The sequence below is a fragment of the Aptenodytes patagonicus genome, chromosome 1, assembly GCF_965638725.1.
Source record: "Aptenodytes patagonicus chromosome 1, bAptPat1.pri.cur, whole genome shotgun sequence".
In the NCBI taxonomy this organism is placed as follows: Eukaryota; Metazoa; Chordata; class Aves; order Sphenisciformes; family Spheniscidae; genus Aptenodytes; species Aptenodytes patagonicus.
In genome coordinates this window covers 90,809,604-90,832,239 of record NC_134949.1, presented here as the reverse complement: position 1 = coordinate 90,832,239, position 22,636 = coordinate 90,809,604, and the positions used below count along the sequence as shown (strand labels likewise).

Below are 22,636 nucleotides of genomic sequence, written 5' to 3'. Positions count from 1 at the left end.
GACAAAGTGAAAAAAACCGAATAAATTCACAGTACTTGTGCCCTAAAAAAAGCCTGATTATGTTATGCTAGTATCCTCTGAATGGAGACTCTGAACAGTACTGAACCATCACTGCTAAAGACTGTTACAGCATAAATGTTATAGGGGATTCAAGCTACAATTACTCATTTTGTACAGTCACTTAATCCACTAATGGGGAGAAATGGGGCAACAGTTTAAGAAGGCAAGAGAACTGTCAGAGATCATTAAATCTACTGGGATGATTTGTTTTGGTAGTCTCTCTTGACCCAAGTACATGCTTCAGCTAATGCAACAGACTTAATGCCTCTGGTAATTAGAGCAAGACATGATGGGTCATCATTAGCAACTGCAAATTAAGGGTTGTATTTCATCTGCAAGGCAGCATCTTCAACTGGGCTTATTTGTTGCCACTGAAGATAATCTGTGAGTCACAAGTGGTTCATTGGATTGACTAATTTGTGTGATTTAGTAGAGGCTTTTTAATACATGCTTACTGTTCCGTACAAGTAGTTTTTCTAAATATTGCCAAACAGAAAATGCCACAATATTGGACTTCCCCATACAGTTAATACTACTGCTCTTATTTACATGATGCTGGTGATTTTTTTATTGTTGTATAGTTCACAGCTCATATGATTTTCGATTGTAGGTTTGAAATATATTTGTCATATCTATGAAACTGAAGAGTGAATAAAGGAAAGCCAGGCAAGCATGGAAAGCATCAGTAATTGGCAGCTTCAGAAGATACAAGAGCCAATCTAATACCATTCAAGAGATATATTCACAGAATACTTTTATGCAGGTTTCACAGATCCACAATCATATTCAGTTCTGGATATTGCCAAAGGCATGAATGAAGATGATATATCATAGATTCAGTATCTTTGCAGATACTAGGAAATACCTAAATCCTCTTAGAAGAATACAGGTAAGCAAATGAAGACATAGGTACAAAGGAAATTAGCCACAAACTGAACTCCATTACAAGGTGCTATGAGGTGGGCACTGAAATAAAACAAATAGGGGGATGTAATACAGCTGAATCATTTCAGATGAACTTATGCAGATCAGCAGGCAGGGAACTATGACTTGAGAAGACCAAGATATTGAAGCATAGCTTGAAAATGCTTGAGAACAGCTGGATAAATCAGTGGATGCTCATCAAGCAGAATTTGGGGGACTGTCTGTGGTCAGCTAGCTATGTAAGTAATGCTGATAACCTCCTGAGGGACACGAAAGAGGGAAGGAAGGTTGCAGTGCCCTCAGCAAGAACTGTCTGAGGGTGAGCCTCCCTCTCAGAAATATGCCCAGACCCCAATGGGGCCTTAAGCCTCTTTCAAAAAACAAGAGAAAAGAAAGGGATTCAGAGGTGTCAGAAAGGTAGCCATTCTCCATGCAGATGGGAATCTCCTTAGAAACAAGGGTACTTGGGGAATTTACTTTGTTAAATTATCAAAGCTCAAAAGCTCTTTACAGGGCTCAGATCCATGATATCTGATGGATTGTGAGCCAACTAGAACTGAAGGAGACATTTTCTGTTTGCGTCTTCATGTCGCTGCCTGGCTTCAGCAGGGTGCTTTGTATCTCTATGAAGCAGTTGTGAGCTTTTCCTGTCCGTTCAGTCCATGGCTGGCTCGGTCATCAGGCTGACACTTGGGAGAGCTGGATGGGAACACATGGCCCTGGCTGATACTCTGTGAAGACACATTTCTGTGGCAGGCCATGGCCTCCCCTGCTGACGGAGTGTTGCTCAAAAAGCAACAGTTAGCAAACATTCTCCTTCAAGGAACAAAATATGCCTGGTCCTGGAGAAAGGAGGAGGGTCTAAGTGACAAGAGGGGCGTTCTTTCCTTCTGTGCTTCTCGAAGAGCGAGGAACAAGAAATAGCCTTTCTTCACTCCCTCTTGCTGGTGTGCCTGGGGCATTAAGTTGTTGCAGGTTCAGAGGAAATGTTTTCCCAGGAGATTGTGTTTATTAGTCTTTGGAGCTTGGGTCCGTCTCGGGTTTTCTCCATTTGTAATCTTACTTTCCTATACAAGCACTGTCAGGATAGATGCTCCCTGAGAAGGACCAACCTGGAGCATGGGTTTGCTTCTGTAGTTCTGGTGGTTAATTGGAGGGGGGGAGAAATAAAAAAAGCAAGCTAGAAATCCTGAGCATTGAGTGGGGTGAGCTGCAAAAGCCATGACTAACTGGCTGAAGATAGATGAAGGTTTCACTGCAACAACACTGCATCAGTTCAGCAGATCTCACTGGAGGAGCCTGGATTCTTCCCACTTTGGGTCTATGTCCTCTTTTATCTCTGCAGGTGCTTCTCTCTCTGCACCTCCCTTTCTCTTTCTCCCTTCTGATGCAGGTTTTTCCCACATAATATTCCCTCCTCACACATGGCCATCTGCCCCTACTTTTCTCCTGTGTTCTGCGCTATCTGGTCCTCATGTAACAAATCAGAGTCTGTTTTCCTCAGTGAGGTCAAGACTGGCTGCTGTCTCCCATACCACCATGCTGCTTCTCCCTTTATAGAAGGGCCTATTGCTACTCTAACCTGTACTGTATTTTGCTGTTGGTGTAAGGGCCTTTATCAGTTGCAGTATCTTCTGTCAGTCAAATACTGCTCTTATTATCCTATAAGTAGCATTATAAAATCCACAGGCACTCAGTGCAAGTTGTCCATCTGCTATGATCTCCTGCATCCAATTTTTGTAACTGCTCTTCTTTCTTTCTTTGGATTCATTGAAGTCCAAGGAAATTACGAAGCAGCAAATTCTTACAGCTGGAGCAATGAGTTTTTGGAGTTGAGAAAAACCTGTGTTTGTTACATTTGATACTGGAACTCTTGTTGCTTTTTCCTTGGCCATCTCCCCTTGTACCTCCTTAACAGTGATGGTAAGGGAGAGTTAGTTATTCTCGGCAGATGGCAGGAGCAGGCAGGAGCTGTTGCTCAGATCCTTGGACTTTGGCATAAACTTGGACTTGAACTTAAATATGCTTGAACATAAAACAAAAAGACAGTCCTCGTCCAAGACTTTGTGCCACCTTCCCTCACTATGGGGCGGGGGGGGGGACATCCAGACCCTCTTGGAGAAGTGCTTCCCAATAAAAAAAGGGTTATAAACATAGGGTGTGTTATTGTATACAAGAAAAATGACCAAAACTACATTCTTCATCTGTCTGCCAGCATCTGTGACTCTGTACAGCTGTCATGAGGAGAGACCTTACAGGTGCAAGAAAGTGAGACCCTTAATCTCCCCTTGCTTCCTAACACACATCTGAGGCTCTGGGTATTAAAGTAAGGTATGGTAGTGTTAAGGAAGTTGTCTTCTGGATGCACAGCTAGCTGCCTGAGGGGCACAAGGGAGTTAATGTTTTAGGGACACGCTTTTAACCCAATCTGACCATTTAAAAGGCTCATTCTCCTCCCTTGCACACTCTGCTCAGACTTAATCCCATCCAACATGCCCCTACAAGTCCTTCCTAACTTATTGTTCCACTCACCTTCTTTCAGATCCTTCCTTTTGTCTGGCTTCCCCAGCAGAGCTCACATACACTGGAAGATAGCCAGTAAGTCTTGAAGTGAGCTAGGATGAAGTATGGTTCCCTAAAAATTGGAGGGCTCATCTTTTTCAGTGCCCAACTCCCATGGAAGCTGGTTTGGGAAGTAAATGCCTATGTGTCTTTGTGAAGGAGTCCCCAAGTCCCTCAGCAAAAGACAAAGGCAGATGCCTGGGAGGCACAGAGAAAGGTTTGATTTGTAGATTCTGGGGAATCGGATGTCCTGCAGGTATTGGTACTCCATTAATGTACTTAGTACTTGACTGTTAATAAGGACATCATGAAGGATAACTAGCAACAACAGTGTCTGCCCTGAGGTAGCACCCAGTGCCTACCCAAGTGCTGCCTTTTGCCAGCTGCTGTAGAGGTAATAAATCAGTCAAGGGATGTCAAAGTTCAGTTTCCAGGGGGAAATAATGATTTTACTCAAAAGTGGAATGTGCCTGCCTTAATAAGGGACACTTAGGAGCATGGGATCTCTTCTCTATACTCTGTCACTTCCTTCCATGTGCTGATGTACCCTTTTTTCTAAAAGCTACCAACCCTCACTGGATCAATGAGGCCTGATCAATTGTTTTTCCCTCTGAATTATCCATATGGGGTCGTTAGCTGAGCTGCTGGCAGAAAGTGAGAGACAGCTTTCTGTCTGTTTACTGTAAAGAAAGCAAAGCAAGCTACAGGAGGGGACAGGCTGCAGGATATTTACTGTCAATACAGCCGGAGAGAGAGAGGAGATATAAGGAGAGGGGAGCAGAGGCTGCAGACTTGCAACCCAAATGAATGATCTGAGTGTAAAAATACCCATGCAGTTTCAGACGGAAAGTGGGTGGATTGAAGTCAACAAGGGATAGCTGAGAGTCTTTAACAAATGGTTTAGTGTAGGGCTAGTGAAGCAGGGAAGTACTTGTGGCACACAGAATAATAATGCTGTGCACGAGCACATTGAATCTGCAGTGCAATCTGAAAGGCACTTCCAGATCTGCCCTGAGACAGAGCAGTAGCTGGGATACTTTTGTGTGTGCCTGCATGCAAGACCCACCATTTAAAAGTAATAAGATGAATCATAATGATTGAACTTAGAAAATAATTGGAGCTAGTTTTCCAAAGCAGCTGGATGTCACCATTGTAACTCAGACCAGAAAATTTTTTTTAAAAAACAAGCATACTTCCTTGCTTCTCTCTCCTCTTCTTCATCCACAGAGGAATTAGGTGACCTGAGCTTCACAGGGCAAGAAGGCTCTGAGTAGCTCGCTCTGAGTGTCCCTCTACTTCCAGAGGCAGGTGAAGAGTGAATTCACACTTTAGAGAGCAGCGAAGACCATCTTGCCATGAAACCGTTTGCAGATGAAGATGTAGAAATCTACATCCAGAGCAAGGTAAGGCTTTATCTGTCCAGATTTTCTGTCTCTCACACTAGGTGTTGATTCTGAAGTGTGCCAAACTTGACAGTTCGTTGCTTGCCTGCTGTCTTCATTTCTGAGACAAGACTGGGTGAAGTTTCATGAGAACTGTATTTCTAATGAGATTTCTAGGTTTCTGTTGCAGAATGTTATCAGGGATCTCAGCTGGTAGCCTAATTTTTTCAAGGTGCTTGTCCTCTTCTGCAGATGTCCTGAATTTTTCCTCCCGATCTGGAATTCCAAATGTGAGACTAGCTGTAATTGTCAGCATTTAATCTAAGGAAAGGTCCTTGCCTCTCTCCTTATCCAGTGGTCTTGGCTTGGCAGAAACAAGACTGAAACCACACCAGGCATTGCCTCTAAGAAAGTTGCATGTAGGAACTAGAGAGAGAGACAGATATTGTTAGAATTCACCCATCGGTTTGTCACCTCAGCTAAGGATACTTATCTATATACCGTGATTAAAATAACATGCCTCACTAGCACATGCAGGCTGGAACCACGTTTTCTACTTTATGAGATATTCCAGCACTCAATTTTTTTTTTCCCATTATGAAATGAAGTAAAACAGAATAAAATCACAATGAAACAATACTGTTTAATAAAAGTAACTAAGTGAGCCATAACATTTTTTAAAGCTGACACGTTTCATCACAGTACTTAGCTAGTTCCTATTTTATAGGCTGCTTTCCCCAACAAAATGCAAGACGCTAAAGTGAAAAATCATTTCAAAATGGAAAACTGAAGGCTTTCTTTTCTGTAAAGGATGAAATATTCTAGTACCGTGAAGGGGCTGGTAAGAAAAGTTTGTTTTCTCTATGGAAATGTTTTGGTGACAAGTAGGTGTATTTCTGTGAGAACTTTCATTTTAAGCCATGCAGTGTTGTGCACTGGAAAATCATTTCATGAGAATCTGTTCAGTGAGCTATAATAGTGGACACTTCTCTGAAGATATATAAAGCGGAGCTACAAAGGAGGGAACAGAGGGAAGCCATGCACAGGAAGATGCTCATATGACTGCCATAGGTACAAAGAACAGATGCAGAGTGTATTTAAGTGAGGCTCATAGTTGCCAATATTTTAGGTTCTACTGAAAGTCTGTTTTCTAGAGCCTTCCATGGCTGGATTCCTAGTTTCTGCCTGCTCCTGAGTATCCTGTCCAAGTGAGGCTGCCTAACCTTCAGGCAGCCCCAGTTCTGCTTGTCAAATGCTGCCTGTTTTTGAAAATAGGTCAACCACCTGGTGCAATGAATCTCTATAATACCAAAGATTTCTTCCTTAAGCCACTCAGCAAAGGAAAAACTCAAGTGCATATGGAGTGGATGTGACTGGGTAAATAAGAACAAACCCAAATGTTCTTAACAATCCCCAGTAAATCCTAGTCCTGCTTCCTTCCTCCATAATAAAACCTTAATTGACCTTATTGTTCTGGTTTTGTGCATTTGTTTTGTCATGATTTCCAAAGTTAAGATGTGGTAAGGGGAATGCCAGTAGGTGGTAGAAGTGGCTGTCCAACAAAGAGCTTATTCTGTCTCTTCGCCCAACATGTCTGTGCTGGCACTAAAGACACCTTAGATAAATGCCTTGGCTCTTCAGACGCTGCATTCACTCACTCATGTTCTGTCTTCTGATTTTTATGCCTTCCCTTCTGTAGGAAGGTTATATCTTCCAATAGCGTGATTAGGGAGCTAATTGTGGTTAGCAACAGTTAGCATCATCTGTCACATGCCCTTTGTTCTTTTACCCCTGCCCCAGTGATGAGGAATACATGCAGAAAGAGGTGTTTAGTGATACCTCCCTTAATAGTTTTTTTTGGAGTCTATACTCTCTTAAAGATTTCATGACAACTGCTGTAGCCTAGCCAGTAGGTGATGAAGGCACAATTAAATGAGGCCAGGCTGGGTTGGATGGATTCTCCCAGGATGCTGGAGATGGCAGAAAGTGTTTCTAGCAGGTGCCCCTTAGAGAGAACGTAGCATAAGCAGTGCGTACAGGGGCGCTCTTAGACCTCTGCTTGAGCTGACCCACAGTGATTGTATACTTTCAACAGAAAAAGTCTGGGGTTTGTGTCTAAAAGCTCTTACAGGTGGGCAACTTTCTCTACCACTCATACCATTTGCTTGTTGGAGAAACCATTAGGTGTCTTGTTGAGCAAGTCAAACTTATTGGACTGCTCTAAGGAGTTCTTCTGGATGAGCAAAAACATGGCGGAGAAAATAGCTATAGCTACAGATGCGGAAGTGCCATAAATGAAAGCTGAGATGAGGAGGCGAAAATGAACATGGGCTAAAATTTTTCAGTATAAATTTTCTTTAAAAAAAAAAAAAGTACATGTAAGCTAGCTAAAAACTGTCTCAGAGAACAAGGATGAATTGGAATGAGGAGGAGAGTGAATTACTAGGGAAATTAAAGGGTATTATATAAACATAAGGAACTATGTGTTGTTAACATAGCAAAGAATCAGGATGTCAAGGGTAGATGAGAGCCAGCGAAGGGAATATGATGCTGCTGTCTGATGTATTTTCCACTTGCAAAAACTATTCAGGCTTAGTAAAAATACCGTTAACTTTGTTGGCTGGGGGGGAGGTATTCAAACTCTGCTCATCTTCAAGTTCAGTAGTCAATTGCTCTTCATTGGTTAATTGATCTTAGGCAAGCACTAGTCCTTTTTAGTCCATTGTATGGTCCGTTGTTGTGAAGATGTGTAGCTATTTGTCACCTCCCAGGGCTTGGGGATACATTTCAACACACTCGAGTGTTTTGACTGACAGTTCAGCATTTGACATAACAGTGTCCAAACGGACTTTTAATGAAGTGATTGTCAGTGGTATTTTCTAAAAGGGAGAAGAGTGTTGCTTAGATGCTGAAGCAGATGCTGAGCAAGCAGGACACAGGAGTTTTAGAATAGAATCACAGAATGGTTTGGGTTGGAAGGGACCTTTAAAGATCGCCCTAGTCCAACCCCCCTGCCATGGGCAGGAACATCTTTCACTAGACCAGGTTGCTCAAACCCCCATCCAATCTGACTTTGAACACTTCCAGGGACGGGGCATCCACAATTTCTCTGGGCAACTTGTTCCAGTGCCTCACCACCCTCATTGTAAAAAATTTCTTCCTTATGCTTTTGCTTCCTTTTGCTTTGGTCTTTGATAATAACAGAAGACTGTAGCAATTATGTTTGACTGTGGCAATTATGCTTGATCGTTCACTTTAGCCAAGCTGTTAATGATCTAAACACTCTTGTTTCATGCCTGCAAATAGCCCAACTGGGGTTTTAATTCTAGCTTCAGGTGGGTTTTCATGTTCTGATCTAGTCCTTTCAAACCTCTCATCTGTTTCTGAATTTTGTTCTTGCCTCCAATGAGATTTAGTAGAATGTGATGAGGAAAAAGAAAAAACAAGAAGAAATTGAAGCAAGAATTTCAACCAAATAAGATAAAGCATTAGTATGCAAAAAAAGTGCAGTAAACGGTCATCATATCTCACCCTGCGTAGGTAATTCTGGATGAATAAGTAATGAGGAATATTTTCATGAACGTCATTAACAGTAGCTGAATCTCCTCCTCACTTTGGTAAATACGTAAGGATTTTTGGGAAATATTTAAATGTCCTTTACTAACATGGTTCCTCCATGTTCCTCCTGTTGAATCTTCTTGTTCAGATTTTCACCATCCCCTTATGCTCTAATCATTTTTAGTAGTATGTGAAGGTTCAGGTTCATCTGTATTTTTCTGAGTTGTCCATACTTCGTCTCAGTCCTTCCAAGACTCAGGCCTTCCATTGAAATAATTGTTAATAAATAATTATGCTACTACTGCTTGAATTGAAGGACTATCCATCAAGTCACACAAACACTTAGTCCCCAGTGGGACTACCTGTGGAAAGAGACCTTCTCACCATCTAGGAATGGACTCTCATCTGTACTTCAGATATGAAGAGAGTATGGATACTTTCAACATATTATGTAGGCATCTAAATGCTAATGCACAGAGTATCTGTGATTCTTGAAGTCTTGTCAGCTCTTCGAATGAAACATATCCTGGCTCTGAGAATGGCAAGTATATTCATGGGAATAGCTGGGTATTCTGCATCAAAATGGGTAAAGAATGAGACTGTAGCCGGTCGATAGCAAATTTATCCATGAAATGAACTCCTTCCCTTCCATCCAATGGTATTGGCATGGAAATATCAATTAATTCTCGGCAGTCTGGAGTATTAGCCCTTCGGTGTTCACAAGCAAGAGCTCTGCTTCACGGTAAGTTGGTTGTAACATACAGGGAATGGTAAGTTTTATTCCCAGAGCAGCACAGGCACAAATGTTTCAGGATGCTTTAAGTCGATTGTCTGTTTTCCGCTGGAGGCAACGACTGCAGTTACCTGTAATATGAAGTGTCTTTCTTGGAACTGACAGGTGGAACAGCGACATTATCTGGTTTCCAAAGCAGTGGAGGAGGTGCAGAAAATCATACAGCAACTGACCGTGGAAATCAGCGATAAGGCCACGCGATTCCAGGCTATCTCCAACTCTGGCATTCACAATGAGAATATTAAGGTATGAACAAGAGCTCTAGCATACTCTCTGGCAGCTTGTAGGCAGTCAGTAAGTGATTTTTCCATTGTATAAGTGTCTGTTTGGACACATACCTCACCCAAAACGCCACAGATGATGCATTGACACTTCACTGTGGAAGTTCTAGTGACTGTCTGGGTCACAGGGACTCACTCATGGACATCTTACAACTAGAGGAGCATCAGAGAGGGCTGGGTAAATCAGACAGAGCCTCTTTTTACAGCTGCTGCTTTTACACAGAGTCTATTGCCAGAGCTGTCAATCTGCAAGCAGAAGCCAAAGCTCTTTGGGAGACAGAAAGAAAAACTTGTACAGCAGTAACATAAGAGGAAAAAAATGCTTACGCCTTCATGAGCTATGACTCATATTTTTCACAGGTGGAAAACCTGTCAACTCACTAAAAAAAGGAAAAAAAAAATCAAAAATCCTTCTTCCGCTATGAACATTAGAAAGCTCCTTTTCAGAAAAATATGGTTTTTCTCTTGGTCACAGATTGGAACTTCTTTTTTACTGGGAAGAAATATGCTTATTGGTGGGAGAAGTTGAATGCCTCCCCATTTTAGACCATCAAACACCAAAATAATAATGTTCTATCCCAGCTGTGACAGGAGAAGACCGGTTATTTTCTGTGACTACTTAACACAAGAATAACTAGTGTAAGGATATAAGAAACAATCATAGCAATGGCAACTTCAGATGGAAATGATCTTTTTCATCTGAAGTAGTTTACATACTCTAGCTATGTCAACCCTTACACTAAAATGCAGCCAGTTATGGATCAAAACCCGGCTGCCTGCCGGGTTAAACCACAACACCACCAAACATATAAAAGCATGAGGCAACTTTTGCAGCTGTCTAGGATTGAAAGGGGAGAACACTGTGTGTATCAAGCTGCTGAAAGGATATGGAGGTGGAGGCAGAATATAATCATCCAGTCTGAAACGTGGCTATGGCTCTGGGAACAAAAACATTCAGATTTATATCTTTTCTGGAATTTTGCGTATCCCAGGGCATCTGGCTTTGCCAGTAGGAGTGACCACACTGATGTAAGAGGGTGCCACATCCTGGTCCACGTGTTCCTTAGTGCCATAGTCTGCCATCCACCTCTCATGCTGGAACAAACCTGCTTGGCTAATGAAGTCTGACAAGATCAGGGTCAAGGTAAAATTGCTGTTCTGGAGAACAAAGCAGAACAAAACCAAGGCAGTCTATTCTGAGCAGTAATTTGGTATTACGGTAGGCTGATCTGAACAACCTCTGCTTAAGGAATCCCCAAAATTTATTTTCTTAAAAAGTAACAGATTTGTTATTCATACTTAACTGAACCCAGTGCTATAAATCTGTGATAGTCACACTAGGAGGGCCTGGGTAACTGTCCTGTAGGTATGGGGCAGCAAAGAGTGGGTTAATAATAATTTTTTTTTGGCTTGGGCTGTTCTGCTTCCAAAAAATAGAATATTTAATATTGCTGCTGACATAACTCAACATAGAGGAGACTTGTGTCAAGGGAAAGCCAATGTATTAACTATTCTGTGTTTAATTTGCAACATCTTTTTTCCTGTCAATTAAATTTACAGGAACTTTTCAGAACTTTCAGCTTCTGATTGAAAGGACTTAATTTAACATGGTGTGGAGTCTAGATTTGTTGAGAAGCTACAAGCCTCCTTCTAAATATGCAGGGCTGGGTGGGGAATATGGAAGAAGAGTCTTTAGATAGTCAATGTTTTTCTGTAACCCAGGGGACAAAAAGTCAAAATCTTTAATAAAAAACTTGAAATAAAATTCAGATGGACAAAATGGAATATTTTATTTTTAAAACTTTCAAACATTTGTTTTTAGTTGCGGCCCACCATTTTTGCAGCTGTCAACTGTGCAGGGCTGATGCAAAGGCTGTGGAGGCTTCAGTAAGGCATAATGAGCAGGTTAGCGTCCAGAGTAATTCCTAGTACAGCACTGCCCAACAGCATTGCCAAGTGTTTAACTCTGTCATCATGGCGTGGGGGTGGAGGGGGATTTTTCCTTTAACAAATAGGCTCGAAGGAAGCTTGCAGCTTTGCCCTGTGAAGGAATGACCTGGCACATGCTTTCTCTCTGTTCTGTGTACTTCTTGTTTTCCTTTCTGCTTCTCTCAGGATCAGCCAGCTTTACTGGCCAAGTGGTCAGCTATGCTTCGGGGGAAGCGCCCATTCCACTCATCCATCCAGGTACAAAGCCTTCCTGCCACCTGGTGCCCGCCGGTCCATGTGCCTGCTTCCTCCTCGCCCACCCTCTTCTCCAGACAGCTTCACCCGCCTAACCGATCCTCCCGTGACTATTTCATCCTCTCCGCAAAAGACTTGCTTTTTTTCTCAAAATGTTTTATTTCTAACCTAATGCTTCTGCCTCCCTGGGGTATCCTGGCCAGGATCACAAGAATGAGGCTGTATTTAATTCGCCCAGCATACTGCAGGCAGGTTTTTAATATGGCAGAGTTGGCCATAAGTTACACACCCCAGAATTTGAGGCTCTTGTTCAAGCCTGTGACTTGCTGGGGCCCGTGGTCAGCATATGGCACGTAAGACCATCATGTGACAGAGCATAGGTGTGGGACTGGGATTTGTTTAGGCCAAGAGGACACCAGCTGCCCAGCTTTACAGTGCCGTCCCCAGCCTTGTGATTTCTGGTGTTTCCTGGTAAGCCCCAGGTGGAGGAGCCTTGTGACTTCTATTTGAAGGCACTCGCGTAACACCTGCAGCTCCTCCCTTTAAAATCTGTTGGGTGCCAGTGCGTACAAGTCAGAATCTTGGTATGGGAAGGAATGGTTGTTTATCTGCAAATGCGGCCGAGGCAGTGAGATGAGCAGTAACTGCATGACAGCTATTGTATTTTTTCCTTATGGAGCCTAGCAGTTCATTTCTGAGCTGCTCACAGGATTTCTCAGCCGTACCAAACCTGACTTGTGCAGATCAGCTTGGTCTGCAATGTCATCCTTGCGGTATCCTCCTGCCTTTAGGTGATTTATATTTGACAAAAGAAGGGCTTTCTGGTGTTTCCTTTGCCATTTCTGTGCTTCTTGCTGGCCATCTTTTGTATTTCAAACCTCTTGCCAGAGAGCAGAGAAGACCAGCTGCTCCCTGTGGGAGAGGGAGCCAGGAGGTGAGCATGACAACATGGCAGCACCTGCCCCATGGTCCCCAAGCAAGGCAGACCTAGGGAGGACAGCTGGGCTCAGCTGAGAGTCTGGATCGTCAGGCAAGTCTGTGCTGATAAGGCAGGTCTGAGGTCAAGCCAGGTGCACTCATCGGGGTCAGGATCAGGCCCAATGACAGTAACCACGGTCAGATGCAGTCTATTGATTGCCAGGCAAGTCCATAGTGGCCAGGTAGGTCTGAGGTCAGGCTGGGAAGGCAGTCTGCAGGTAGGACAACAAGGTCTATGGCCAGGAGCAGGCATAGCGGTCACACAGCTGGAGACCAGCACTCCTACGACATAGCCCAGCGCTGAGCTGAAATGGGGGTCCCAGGCCCACGGGCAGAAGGTGTGGGTAGAAGCCCCGGAAAGGCTGTTCAGGGCCATCAAAGCCTGTTATTGCCCTCAGGACCCTGGCACCTCTGCGGTAATATTTTAAATCAGCTGAGCTACCAGGAATGCCGCCAGAATGTTTTGGATTATTACAGGAGAGTGACAAGGGCATTTCATTCACCTCGAGGTAACCACCTTGCAGCAACAGCTGTCACTTCACATCCTGCTTGTGCAGCAGCTTCACCTTATTAATCCCAATGTAAGCTAGGCTTGGTAGCAAGTGGGGTTGAAAAGCTTCTGAGTCAACACGGTAAAAGTCTGAAGGAGTTTGAACACCCTCTCTGAATACCTGGAGCCACAACCGCCAGATGCTTCCAAACTAGTGTTTGGAGATGTCTGGCTATGCCCTGGGCCAGTGTGAGGTTTCATGGTATTTGTGTCACCTTATTTACGCTTTGCAAATACTGATTCAGCACTGGTTTTATTGGAAAACGGCCATTCCCCCAGTGAGGCCAATTAATTGGCTTGCAAACAATCCTATTTGAGGGTTTGTTGTCCATTGGTTACTGTTTCCATCCTTACAGGGTTTCTGGCTTCCGCTCAGCAGGAGATGCAGGTTCATACAGTACAGCTGGCCAAGACCTGGGTTTATTTCTGAGAGTGCCACTGCCTATGTAGGCTCAGGCATGTCACTTGCCTCATGTCTCTGTCTCTTAAAGGACAGTCATGCAGAGTGAAACACTTGTAAAATGAATGGGCCGTAGCCTTATTTTACTAATGTCTGTAGTGGACTTTGAAAGAGATCAGAAAACTGCACTTTTTGCCATAGTTATTACTACTATTGAACTCTAGGCTTATCTCTAGTAACAATTCTGAGGTAATGACTTGCACTGTTTTGTTTCCCTTTGCTGGATCTCAAAACATGCTCTCTGATATTTTCCTGCTCCTTGGAAGCTGCTAGTTATTACATCTCCTGCAACTGCACGCTAGAAATAAAAGGAATGGGGGAAACCATGGCAGGTGTGGCGGCAAATCAGTCAGTGCACTCTTGTCTTCTATGGTCCATGGCTGTCACATCAGACTCCTTCTAAGGCAATTTCCTTTTAGTCTGCATACCTCCAAAGTAACCCTCAGACAGGCATGGAACAGGTCCTGGCTGTAATCAATTGCTCCCATCATACCATGGCTTTTCCTTCTCTCCAAAGCCCCCAGTTTTACCTATTACTTCCTTAACCCTCTTTTCCTTACTCCAGGCTCATGGATCTGCCCTTGTCTCCTCTCTCAATCTCTCTGCACTCTCCTAGGTCTTAGCACCCAGCCAATTCCTCATCACAGTCCCTCTGCGTGGCCTGACCGGGTACAGGGAATGCCAGGTACGGCACTGGCGTTATTACACCGTGCATGGAGCCAAGCTCCTCTCCTCCGTGCGGGACCCTGAGGAACTGCATCAATGGCTAGAGGTGGAGCAGTTCTCAAAAAGCCATCAGCAGTGGCATGAGACGGATGTGAACATCGAAGGTGATCTGGTTCCAGCCAAAGTCCTTATCGTCTTCCGGGAGCTGGTGGAGAAGTCGATTACCTCCTGTAACCTCTCCAGTGAGTTTAGTGGGGACAGGTATAAGGGGAACTGGCTGACTTCTGCAGCTGATAGAGGGGAAACCATCACACACACAAAGTGTTTGTTTGGTTGACATGATCAGAAGTTAAAAAGCAACAAGCCCCTCCAAAATCAGGGACCCTTTAGCCCATTTCAGTGATGCATGTAGACCTGCATTGAGGATAGAATTAGGTAGTTCTTGGCCTCTTCATACCCAAGATGTGTCTCCTTTCTTAGGAATTTGAGTAGGGTCTCCAGCAACATCACCCTCACACTTCAGCCAAGATGTAACACAGATTTTCAGGACATTTAGGAATTTGTTTAGGAAAAATCTTTTTTATACTACAGCAGCCGCAATGTATCTAGACTAGCGAGGAAGATATTATAGGAAAATTGGATACAGGGAAGGTGCCTAAGTCAGAGGAGAAAGTGCTTGAAGATGTTTATAGGGTAGATAATGCTCCGGGGAAACCTTAGCTGCCCATAGCTTTCCAGCATGGGGTGGTGGGAACTAAGTAGAAGGACTTCTACTTAAGCAAGGTCTGTTGGACAAGTACTCTTTTCCCCAGCACCCAGGCTACTCCAGTCCTGTTCAGCAGAACTGGACTCAGGAAGTTTGCTTTCAGTAGTGTTGCTGATCCCTCTGTGAGCAATCCAAAGTGCCTGTTTATTTCCTGTGGCTATTTATACTGGAAGTGCTGATCATTGACATAATGCAATCAGTGGTGCATGCAACATGACTTCATAGCTGCAACATCTGTAGCAAGATGCTGCCTAAACAGTGACCCTCATGCTTAATTCTTAGCATCCTAGAGGTGTGTTATAGACTTCAGCTAATGAACACTTGGCTTGGTCCAAGCTAAATAGTCTATGTCCATCTTTTCACATTAAGATACTGTGACATGATCAGATCGAGACTGTGGCGCCTCTTCTCATAGCATGTTTCCAGGATGACGTTACTCATCAGCAGCCTGATATGGGTCTGCTGTATTCCAGAGAAATAGGAGCCATTTTCACTCATCCAATTGCAATCTTAATTTTAGTCACAGGAGAAAAATTGTTAAAAGTCAAGCTCAGCTAGATCATTGCATTCTTCCAGGAAATATTTGTTATCATAGAAATGGAAAGGTTGATGGGAATGAAATTTCACCATTGAGGCTCACAGAAAAGACCAGATGGAATGGGCTTGCATCTGAGGCTTTATTTATGTGAAAGTCATTGTGTTGAAGTGAAAACCTGCCATTGTGTCTAGTGGCAGTACATCAAGTTGTTGAGACAGGAAAGGTACTTCCAAGGGACTCAGGGAGCGACATTTGGGCTTATGATTCTGATGCCTTTTTTGTAAGGTCAGCTGGGAGGAGATTGACACAGAGGAGATGAGCTAAGATGAAGTCAGGAGGAGTAATTACCATCTTTCTTTGTTTCTGTGAAGAATGAACTTCCTTCATCTCACACTACAACTAAAGTTACAAAAAAATTTCCCTAATTTCATTGTTTCCCTGGTTTTTAATTCTTTGAGCACCAGCAAAAGCAGTTTTCGAGCTGTCTCACTTTTCATTGGTGGAAAAATAGGTAGCATAATTGCAACGTTTTTGGAAATACTGTGAATGTATTTACATGCTGACACAGCAATTGCTCTAATGCTTTTCAGCTGCTAGGGATCCCTGCTGAGGGCTTGGGAGCAGTACAGTTCCTGTTTTGGTGCCAGGCTTGGCTCAGTAGGGAAATAACATGCAGATTTTACTGAGGGTTATAAAGTTCTGGTTGGTATGGACTCCGCTATTTGCAAGTTAATTCACCCCTGTGCTTCCTGGAGCAGGTGCTAAATTACCATTGGAAATAGGCAGGTATTTCCTCTGTAAGGGTAGATGATGTTCATCACTGTTCCTTCAAGTCTGTTGTGTGGGCTCCTTGTGGAATTGCTCCTTAGCCCATGCCAGTCAAAATGAGGTGGGTTAAGACACTACTATTTAACTTGCTTATGGTAATCTGTTCCGTCTTTTACTTCAGTAGGTTAGAGCATGATCACGCAATTGGCTCAAATGGCAAACTTGAAGGGACAGTGATCCTGCCAGAGTGACAGGGAAAGCTGGGGACAGAAACTTCTTCCATGAACACAGCTGGACCAACAGGAAACATCTCACTAAGTCCATTAGTTGCAGCTTTCATTCCTTTCTGCTCTCTTAGAGCACGTTGTTCCTGAAGATGAGCCACTCTTCTTTCACTGAGGAAACTTCTTTCCTCCAAATCACCACGGAACTAACTCTCTTTGACAGTCAGCAGTCCCAGTAAGGCAAGCAGTTAGCCCTTTTTGTATGACTGCTCTGCACAACAGGACATAAATTCTGTCACTGTCTTCTGTGCAAATGCATCTCCAGAAACAAAATTTATGGATACCCCACAAAACATTCTGAATGACCGGCAAGGGTAAGTCATTTGGTCTGATCATGGGTTCTCTGAAGGAATAAGGAGATCTTTAGATATGGAGTGTTCATCTGGTCCCCTCTAATCTGCAGTGATCTCCTTGTTGTACTGTACCATTAGAAATGTTAGGTTGCACCAGTTGTCTATCTGTATTTTTAAGAAGCTGGTCCTAGGATTTAAGAGGACCCATAGAGGAAAACAAAAGCAAGGTAACTGAGTGTAAAATTGAGAACTTAGTTGTTCCTTCATCTTCTTCCTGTCCTCATTCCCCAGGGTAGATTAAGATGATAACTTTTTTCTTGTATTCTGCTTATGGCACTGAAGAGAAAGTGTTAAGATAGAACAGTAGAACTGCAGGGCCCCAGACAGCCCTTTGCTTGGCTTGTGGAAAAGGACCTTTTCCTCTTTATTTTCTTCTCTTGCTGTTCTTTCACAGGTAAAGTGACGGTGCTGGAGAGCTTCAGCTCAGTGGTCCGGGTGGCTGTGGAGACGTCAGAATCCCAGGTTGAGGTGGAGCTGGTCCCTGCTGTGGAGATTCCAACTTGCTGGCCCGAGAAAGCCCGGTGGCCTCGTTGCCTTAAGCGTTGGCCTTCCCAGGAAAAAGTGCAGTGCATCAAGGTGAACCATGTAAAAAGCACTATTAACTGTGCCAGAATTTACTTCACAGGTGTCTGACAGTGCTGAAGGTGGTTTCCCAACTGAAGGACTGCATGGCAGACAACAGCATGGTTGGAAGGTGTATTCTCTAGAGAAGCGATATTTCCAAGTATTCTGTCAGATTTTATTTGGATTTTTTTTTCCCCCTAACGGTGATGAATTCTATGGAAGAAAAACTGAGTTAACTGTTTATTGCGTAAGTCTCTCGCACACAGCTCTGCCTGTGTAGCTCAGGGCTGACATGCATCATTCTTGCTGTTCTGCTCTGCCTCATGTAAGCCTTCTGCAAATGGGCTGTTATCGTGCAGTTTTCCCTCCTGCCTAATCCCATCTTTCCCTACAAAGCTCATGTCTGGATTCTGGCAGTCCAGCTCGGCCCCAGATGCCATGTTCCTGCAGGTCCAGGTATTCCTTCCAGTCCTGCTCCCCTCTCATGCACGACCTGCTGCTCCATGGCAAAGTGCCTGCAGAGCTGTGCCTCTGCTTTAGTAGCACTGCTGGTACTGCACCTGGTGGCTCTAGAGCTGGATCTCCTGGGAGTAACTGATGTTAGCACATGAGGAACCAAAACAAATTGCACAGTCATTTGACTAGGAATTAGGATGGGAGCACGACCCATGTTTGCTGCCTCTGCTAGCCCTGTTCAGAATACACTTTGAGAGATGTCACACATCCTTTTTGTAACATCTCTCTGCATTGCTCAGAGAAGTTTGCCTCTGATCTGGTGTCACACTCCCCTTTTCTCCATAGTCGCTTGGTTTCGACCTTTTGGCCCGCTCCAATTATCACTGGCAGCTGTGCTTCTCCCGTGCTGAGCATATACTCATGGAGGGACTTGATGAAGATGGTGGTTGTCGCATGAAGTGCTTCAGGGTCTTGAGGCAGATGAAGGAGGATGTCTGGTGTGCTGGAAATAAGCCTGTCATCACAGCTTATCACCTTCAGGTAGGCATCACCGTGATACCAAGACATGGTCTCAGTATCTGTTGCAGGGGCTTCCATCCAGTAATGTCAAAATATCATGGCGTGAATCACTGTAGCGTCTATGTAACTTCTAAGGTAACTGTCAAAACTGCAGTACTGTTTCATGCTTTACAGTGGCAAGAAGTTCAGTAAATACATGTTCCAAACTTCAACAAGAAAGTAAAGCCTGTAGGAACATTATGATTGCAGCAACATAAATAATGTTAGAGTTGAGGCCCCTGCTCTGTTTTGACTTCACACAGGCATTGTAATACTGTCTTTAATTGCACAGTTACCTCCTGCTTTTTGACTATCCCAGCCACCCATATCCATCTATCTATCTGGAGGAAAATTGTGCATTTGTCTTTGTGGATGTGCACCAAACAAAATTCTCTTAGGTGAGCATTATTTCATGAATGAGGTGCAAACTGACAGTTCTGGTGTTGATTCACCTGGGGCGGGAAGGGAAGAAAGAGGTAAAGGGGTGGTAGCATCCTCCCTGCACGTACTTCAGGATTCAAGATGGCTTCAAACAACATTTGTGAAGAAGAGACAGAAGGCTCTGCTATGACTGTGTCCCCACATCTGACAGCTGCGGACACTGATGGACCACAGGCAGCACCATTTATCAGACAGTAGAGCAATCCTGTTTTCTGGGCCTCCATCCTCCTGGAGCTGCCAGGGAGAGGCTGTTCTTCTCCTACCTTGAAGCCTCAAGCCACCAGGCTTCCACAGTAGTTACTGATCTTTTGGTGTCCAAAGCCAGATGCAATGCCAAGATTTCTCCTAAAGAAAAGGTTGCGACCATCAAATGCTGTTATAGTCATGGGGCTAATCTAAGTCAAGATAGAGTAAAAAATTGTTGACGAGGCTGGTTATAGCTTAGCAGAATGCAAGACCTCTCGGTGCCTGTAAGAACAACTTGGTGGAAAAACTGTCATAGGTAGGAGAAAGTGGAAAACCATTTAATCGTTAGTAACTATCTCTTTCTCTGGCTGAAGGAGAAGAGGTCCAGGAAGTGCTGTTGCATGGACTCTTGATCAAAATAAAAAGCTCTTTAGAAGCTCTTCAGTTCTTTACTGTGACTGTACTTCAGGCTTTTACTGCAAGAGAGGATTGGTTTACCAGACAGGAGGAATGCTTCAACATTACTTACATTTAAAAAAGAAAAAAAAAGAAAAGAAAAGAAAAACAAGAGAGAGAAACAGCGGATAAACCAGCAGTTGAGCGGAGGCTTAGTGTTAGGTTTCTTCACATTATCAGGTTTCCCCTGTCAGAGGTATCCAACAATTATTATTAAACAAGACTCCACATGAAAAAGGCCCTCTATGACAGAGAAAATCCTTCCCCCAGAAGCTGTGAAAGCCTTAGAGGACTGAGTAAGCGCGCTCATTATGCTTGCCTCCATAGGAATGAAGTTCAAGATCAGGAAGTCCGAAAGACCTAGGTACATTTTGAAAGCCAATTCTATGCCTCCGGTAGACAGCTGGCAGTTAGGGATGGTTCAGTAAATGCTGGGGATATATCACCTGTTTGTCACCTGAGTGGAAGAGCAGCGTTATTTTCCTTGTCTCCAGAAACTTCATTGCCACTGCTGCCTGTGGATCTTGCTGAAGTAGTTTTAGTGTGATGAAAGGTAACTGCTCTGCAAGTCTCCAAGGAGTAGCTCTTGCAGAGTTACAGCTTGAATTCCTCACTACATCTTTTGTTCCCTGGCAACATTAAAAAAAAGTCTTTGTGGTTATTGCAGCTGTGAAAAAAAATTGTTCACATTTGAAAAGCTGTCTGGGAAGAAATTTGTCAGCAATACAACTATTGCAAGGCCTACCGGAGGAAAAAACTAAACCAGGCAATCCGGAAGAGTGTGGCTTATTTTAATGAAATTCTACGTCTGAAGAAACAGAGGAGTTGAAGGCTGTAGTTCAACCACGTCTCATGGCGTCTGTGGATCTCTTTTTGGGTCACTGAATCTGCAAAATAAAATTGGGATTCAGAGGACAGTAAGGAACTTAGTAGAATTATTGAACCCAAGATGGGTGACTGTACTTTAAAAACTGATTTCAGGTTGACCAAGGCAGTCGGTATGGCTTTTTTGGTACAGTAAGTGTAAGTACCTCAAGAAAATTCTCAGTCATAGGAAAGTCTGAAAAATGCAACACGAGCAGTGTAAAAATAATACTATAAGAGCAATAATCATATGCATTTTGTTATTTTAACTATGGATTTCTTGAATGTAAAATCACATAAAATAAACTCGGGGGAATAGAACATAGCACATGCTGTAAGTATCAAGTGTCAGAAAAAAAAAGGCTGCACTTGACCAGAAAGCATGCCCTGCACCTGCAATAGTTGCTTGGAATCTCAATCTGTTTGGGATGCAGATCTGTGCACATCTTCAGCACAAATACAGCTGAAGCTAACAAATAATTATGTTAATCTGATTATTCTTCTCTCCCTCCTTGCACCTACTGGCTTCTACGCTTTTATAATAGGCCGTTTTCTACAGCCTAAAATGCCTGGCATTTCTACAGAGGCTCCTGTTGGAGGATGGTAAAGAGGCTAAGATTATTTTATCAAGACCATTTTCCTTGGGCTCCTGGCCCAGTCAATGGAGAAGGGCTCCTCTGGGAAGAGATCCTAACAGGGCACATCAGAGTTGCTCCGCCTGATCCCCAGAGGAGGCTTTAGTTGTGATCCCTCTGTCGCAGAAATGTTAACACAGGGAGATAGCAGTGCGAGTGTCTCTGATTTCCAAGGCTGTCAGACATTTACCCGTACTAAAACTGCCTTAGGAAGCTGTGTGAGCCCTTGACAGAACCTCTAACACCTCTTCTCTCCCATCTGCTTCTTGCAGACAGTGCTATTCTGGACGTGTGAAAAATACCCACGCACCAAGGATTGGCGCTGCTTCCCCGAAGCCTTTCTAAGGCTGGTGCAGAAGCTGCACAAGTGTGTAAGCCAGCACTTCCTCAAGCATTACTTTGTCAAGAACACCAATCTGCTCAAATACACCAATACCAGTGACCTGGACCTGGTGGCCAGGAAGCTCGCAGTCTTCTTGGAGAACCCTGTCTTCTGCCTGGACTAAGGCAGGAAAAGGCCTCCTCACCCCAACCCTGAGCTGATCCCCCACCTCCTCTCCCCGCCTGTGGTTGTTCTTCGTGTCCTTCCAGTAGATGTTGCAGCTGGCTTTGTAAAACAGTTGGCACATGCAGTGTGAAAGAGAAGTGTCAAGCTGGCAGCAGTGGGCGGTGAAAACTGATGGGAGGTATCGCTTGATGCCCAGCTGATCTAATTTGCTTTCAGCAGTGACAGCCTGCCTGGAAGCTACAGCCAGTGAAACCCAACTTTCTCTGTCAGTCAGACCAGGCAACTGCCTTGTTCTCTGTCTCTAGTCTTGTGGCACCTAAGCAGAAAGATGGTGCAAAGACATCTCACTCTGCTGCCTACCAGCTGTGTAACCTAGCACATATATTGTTGCTGCGTCCCCCTTTCTCACAAGGTCAGTGGGTTTAATTTCCTGCTTACCTCACAGGCCAGCTCTGCAGAAGAGCAGAGGAACATTTCTGAAGTGTACTGAAGCTGGAAGCTTTCTCAGAGGCACTTCGATGCCTCCATCTCCAATTAAATGGGATCCTGCTCCAGTATGAAGATAACCATGCTGCTAGTGTTGAATAGCTCAAGGGAAGCAAGTGGAGGAACGGTGGTTTTTGCCTCCTCCTCATTTTTCTCTCCTCCACTTCCATTTTTCTTCCAGTTGCTTCAAATATGTTTTCTTCATGTTTGCCTTTGCCAGTTGTGTTAGTGCCATACAACCAGGGGGCTTTGCCAGAGCAGATTTCGCTCCCACCCCTGGCTCCATCCAGCAGGCTGGAGGAAGTGCAGGTCTTTCCCTAGTTGTTAGCACCCACATATTTCTGAGTGGTGTACAGAAGGAGAATATTTTTCAAA

At 43.9% G+C, this 22,636-nt stretch overlaps 1 protein-coding gene across 1 annotated transcript; it reads left to right on the top strand.

Annotated features, from left to right (window-relative positions):
• Positions 1-4,901: 4,901 nt before the first annotated feature.
• MAB21L3 (mab-21 like 3) lies at positions 4,902-21,796 on the top strand. The gene is made up of 6 exons (XM_076328816.1): positions 4,902-4,949; positions 9,385-9,525; positions 14,349-14,640; positions 17,502-17,683; positions 18,473-18,667; positions 21,540-21,796. The coding sequence occupies exons 1-6, from the start codon at positions 4,902-4,904 to the stop codon at positions 21,771-21,773; spliced, it is 1,092 nt and encodes a 363-aa protein (XP_076184931.1). The 3' UTR covers positions 21,774-21,796.
• The last annotated feature ends 840 nt before the right edge of the window (positions 21,797-22,636 follow it).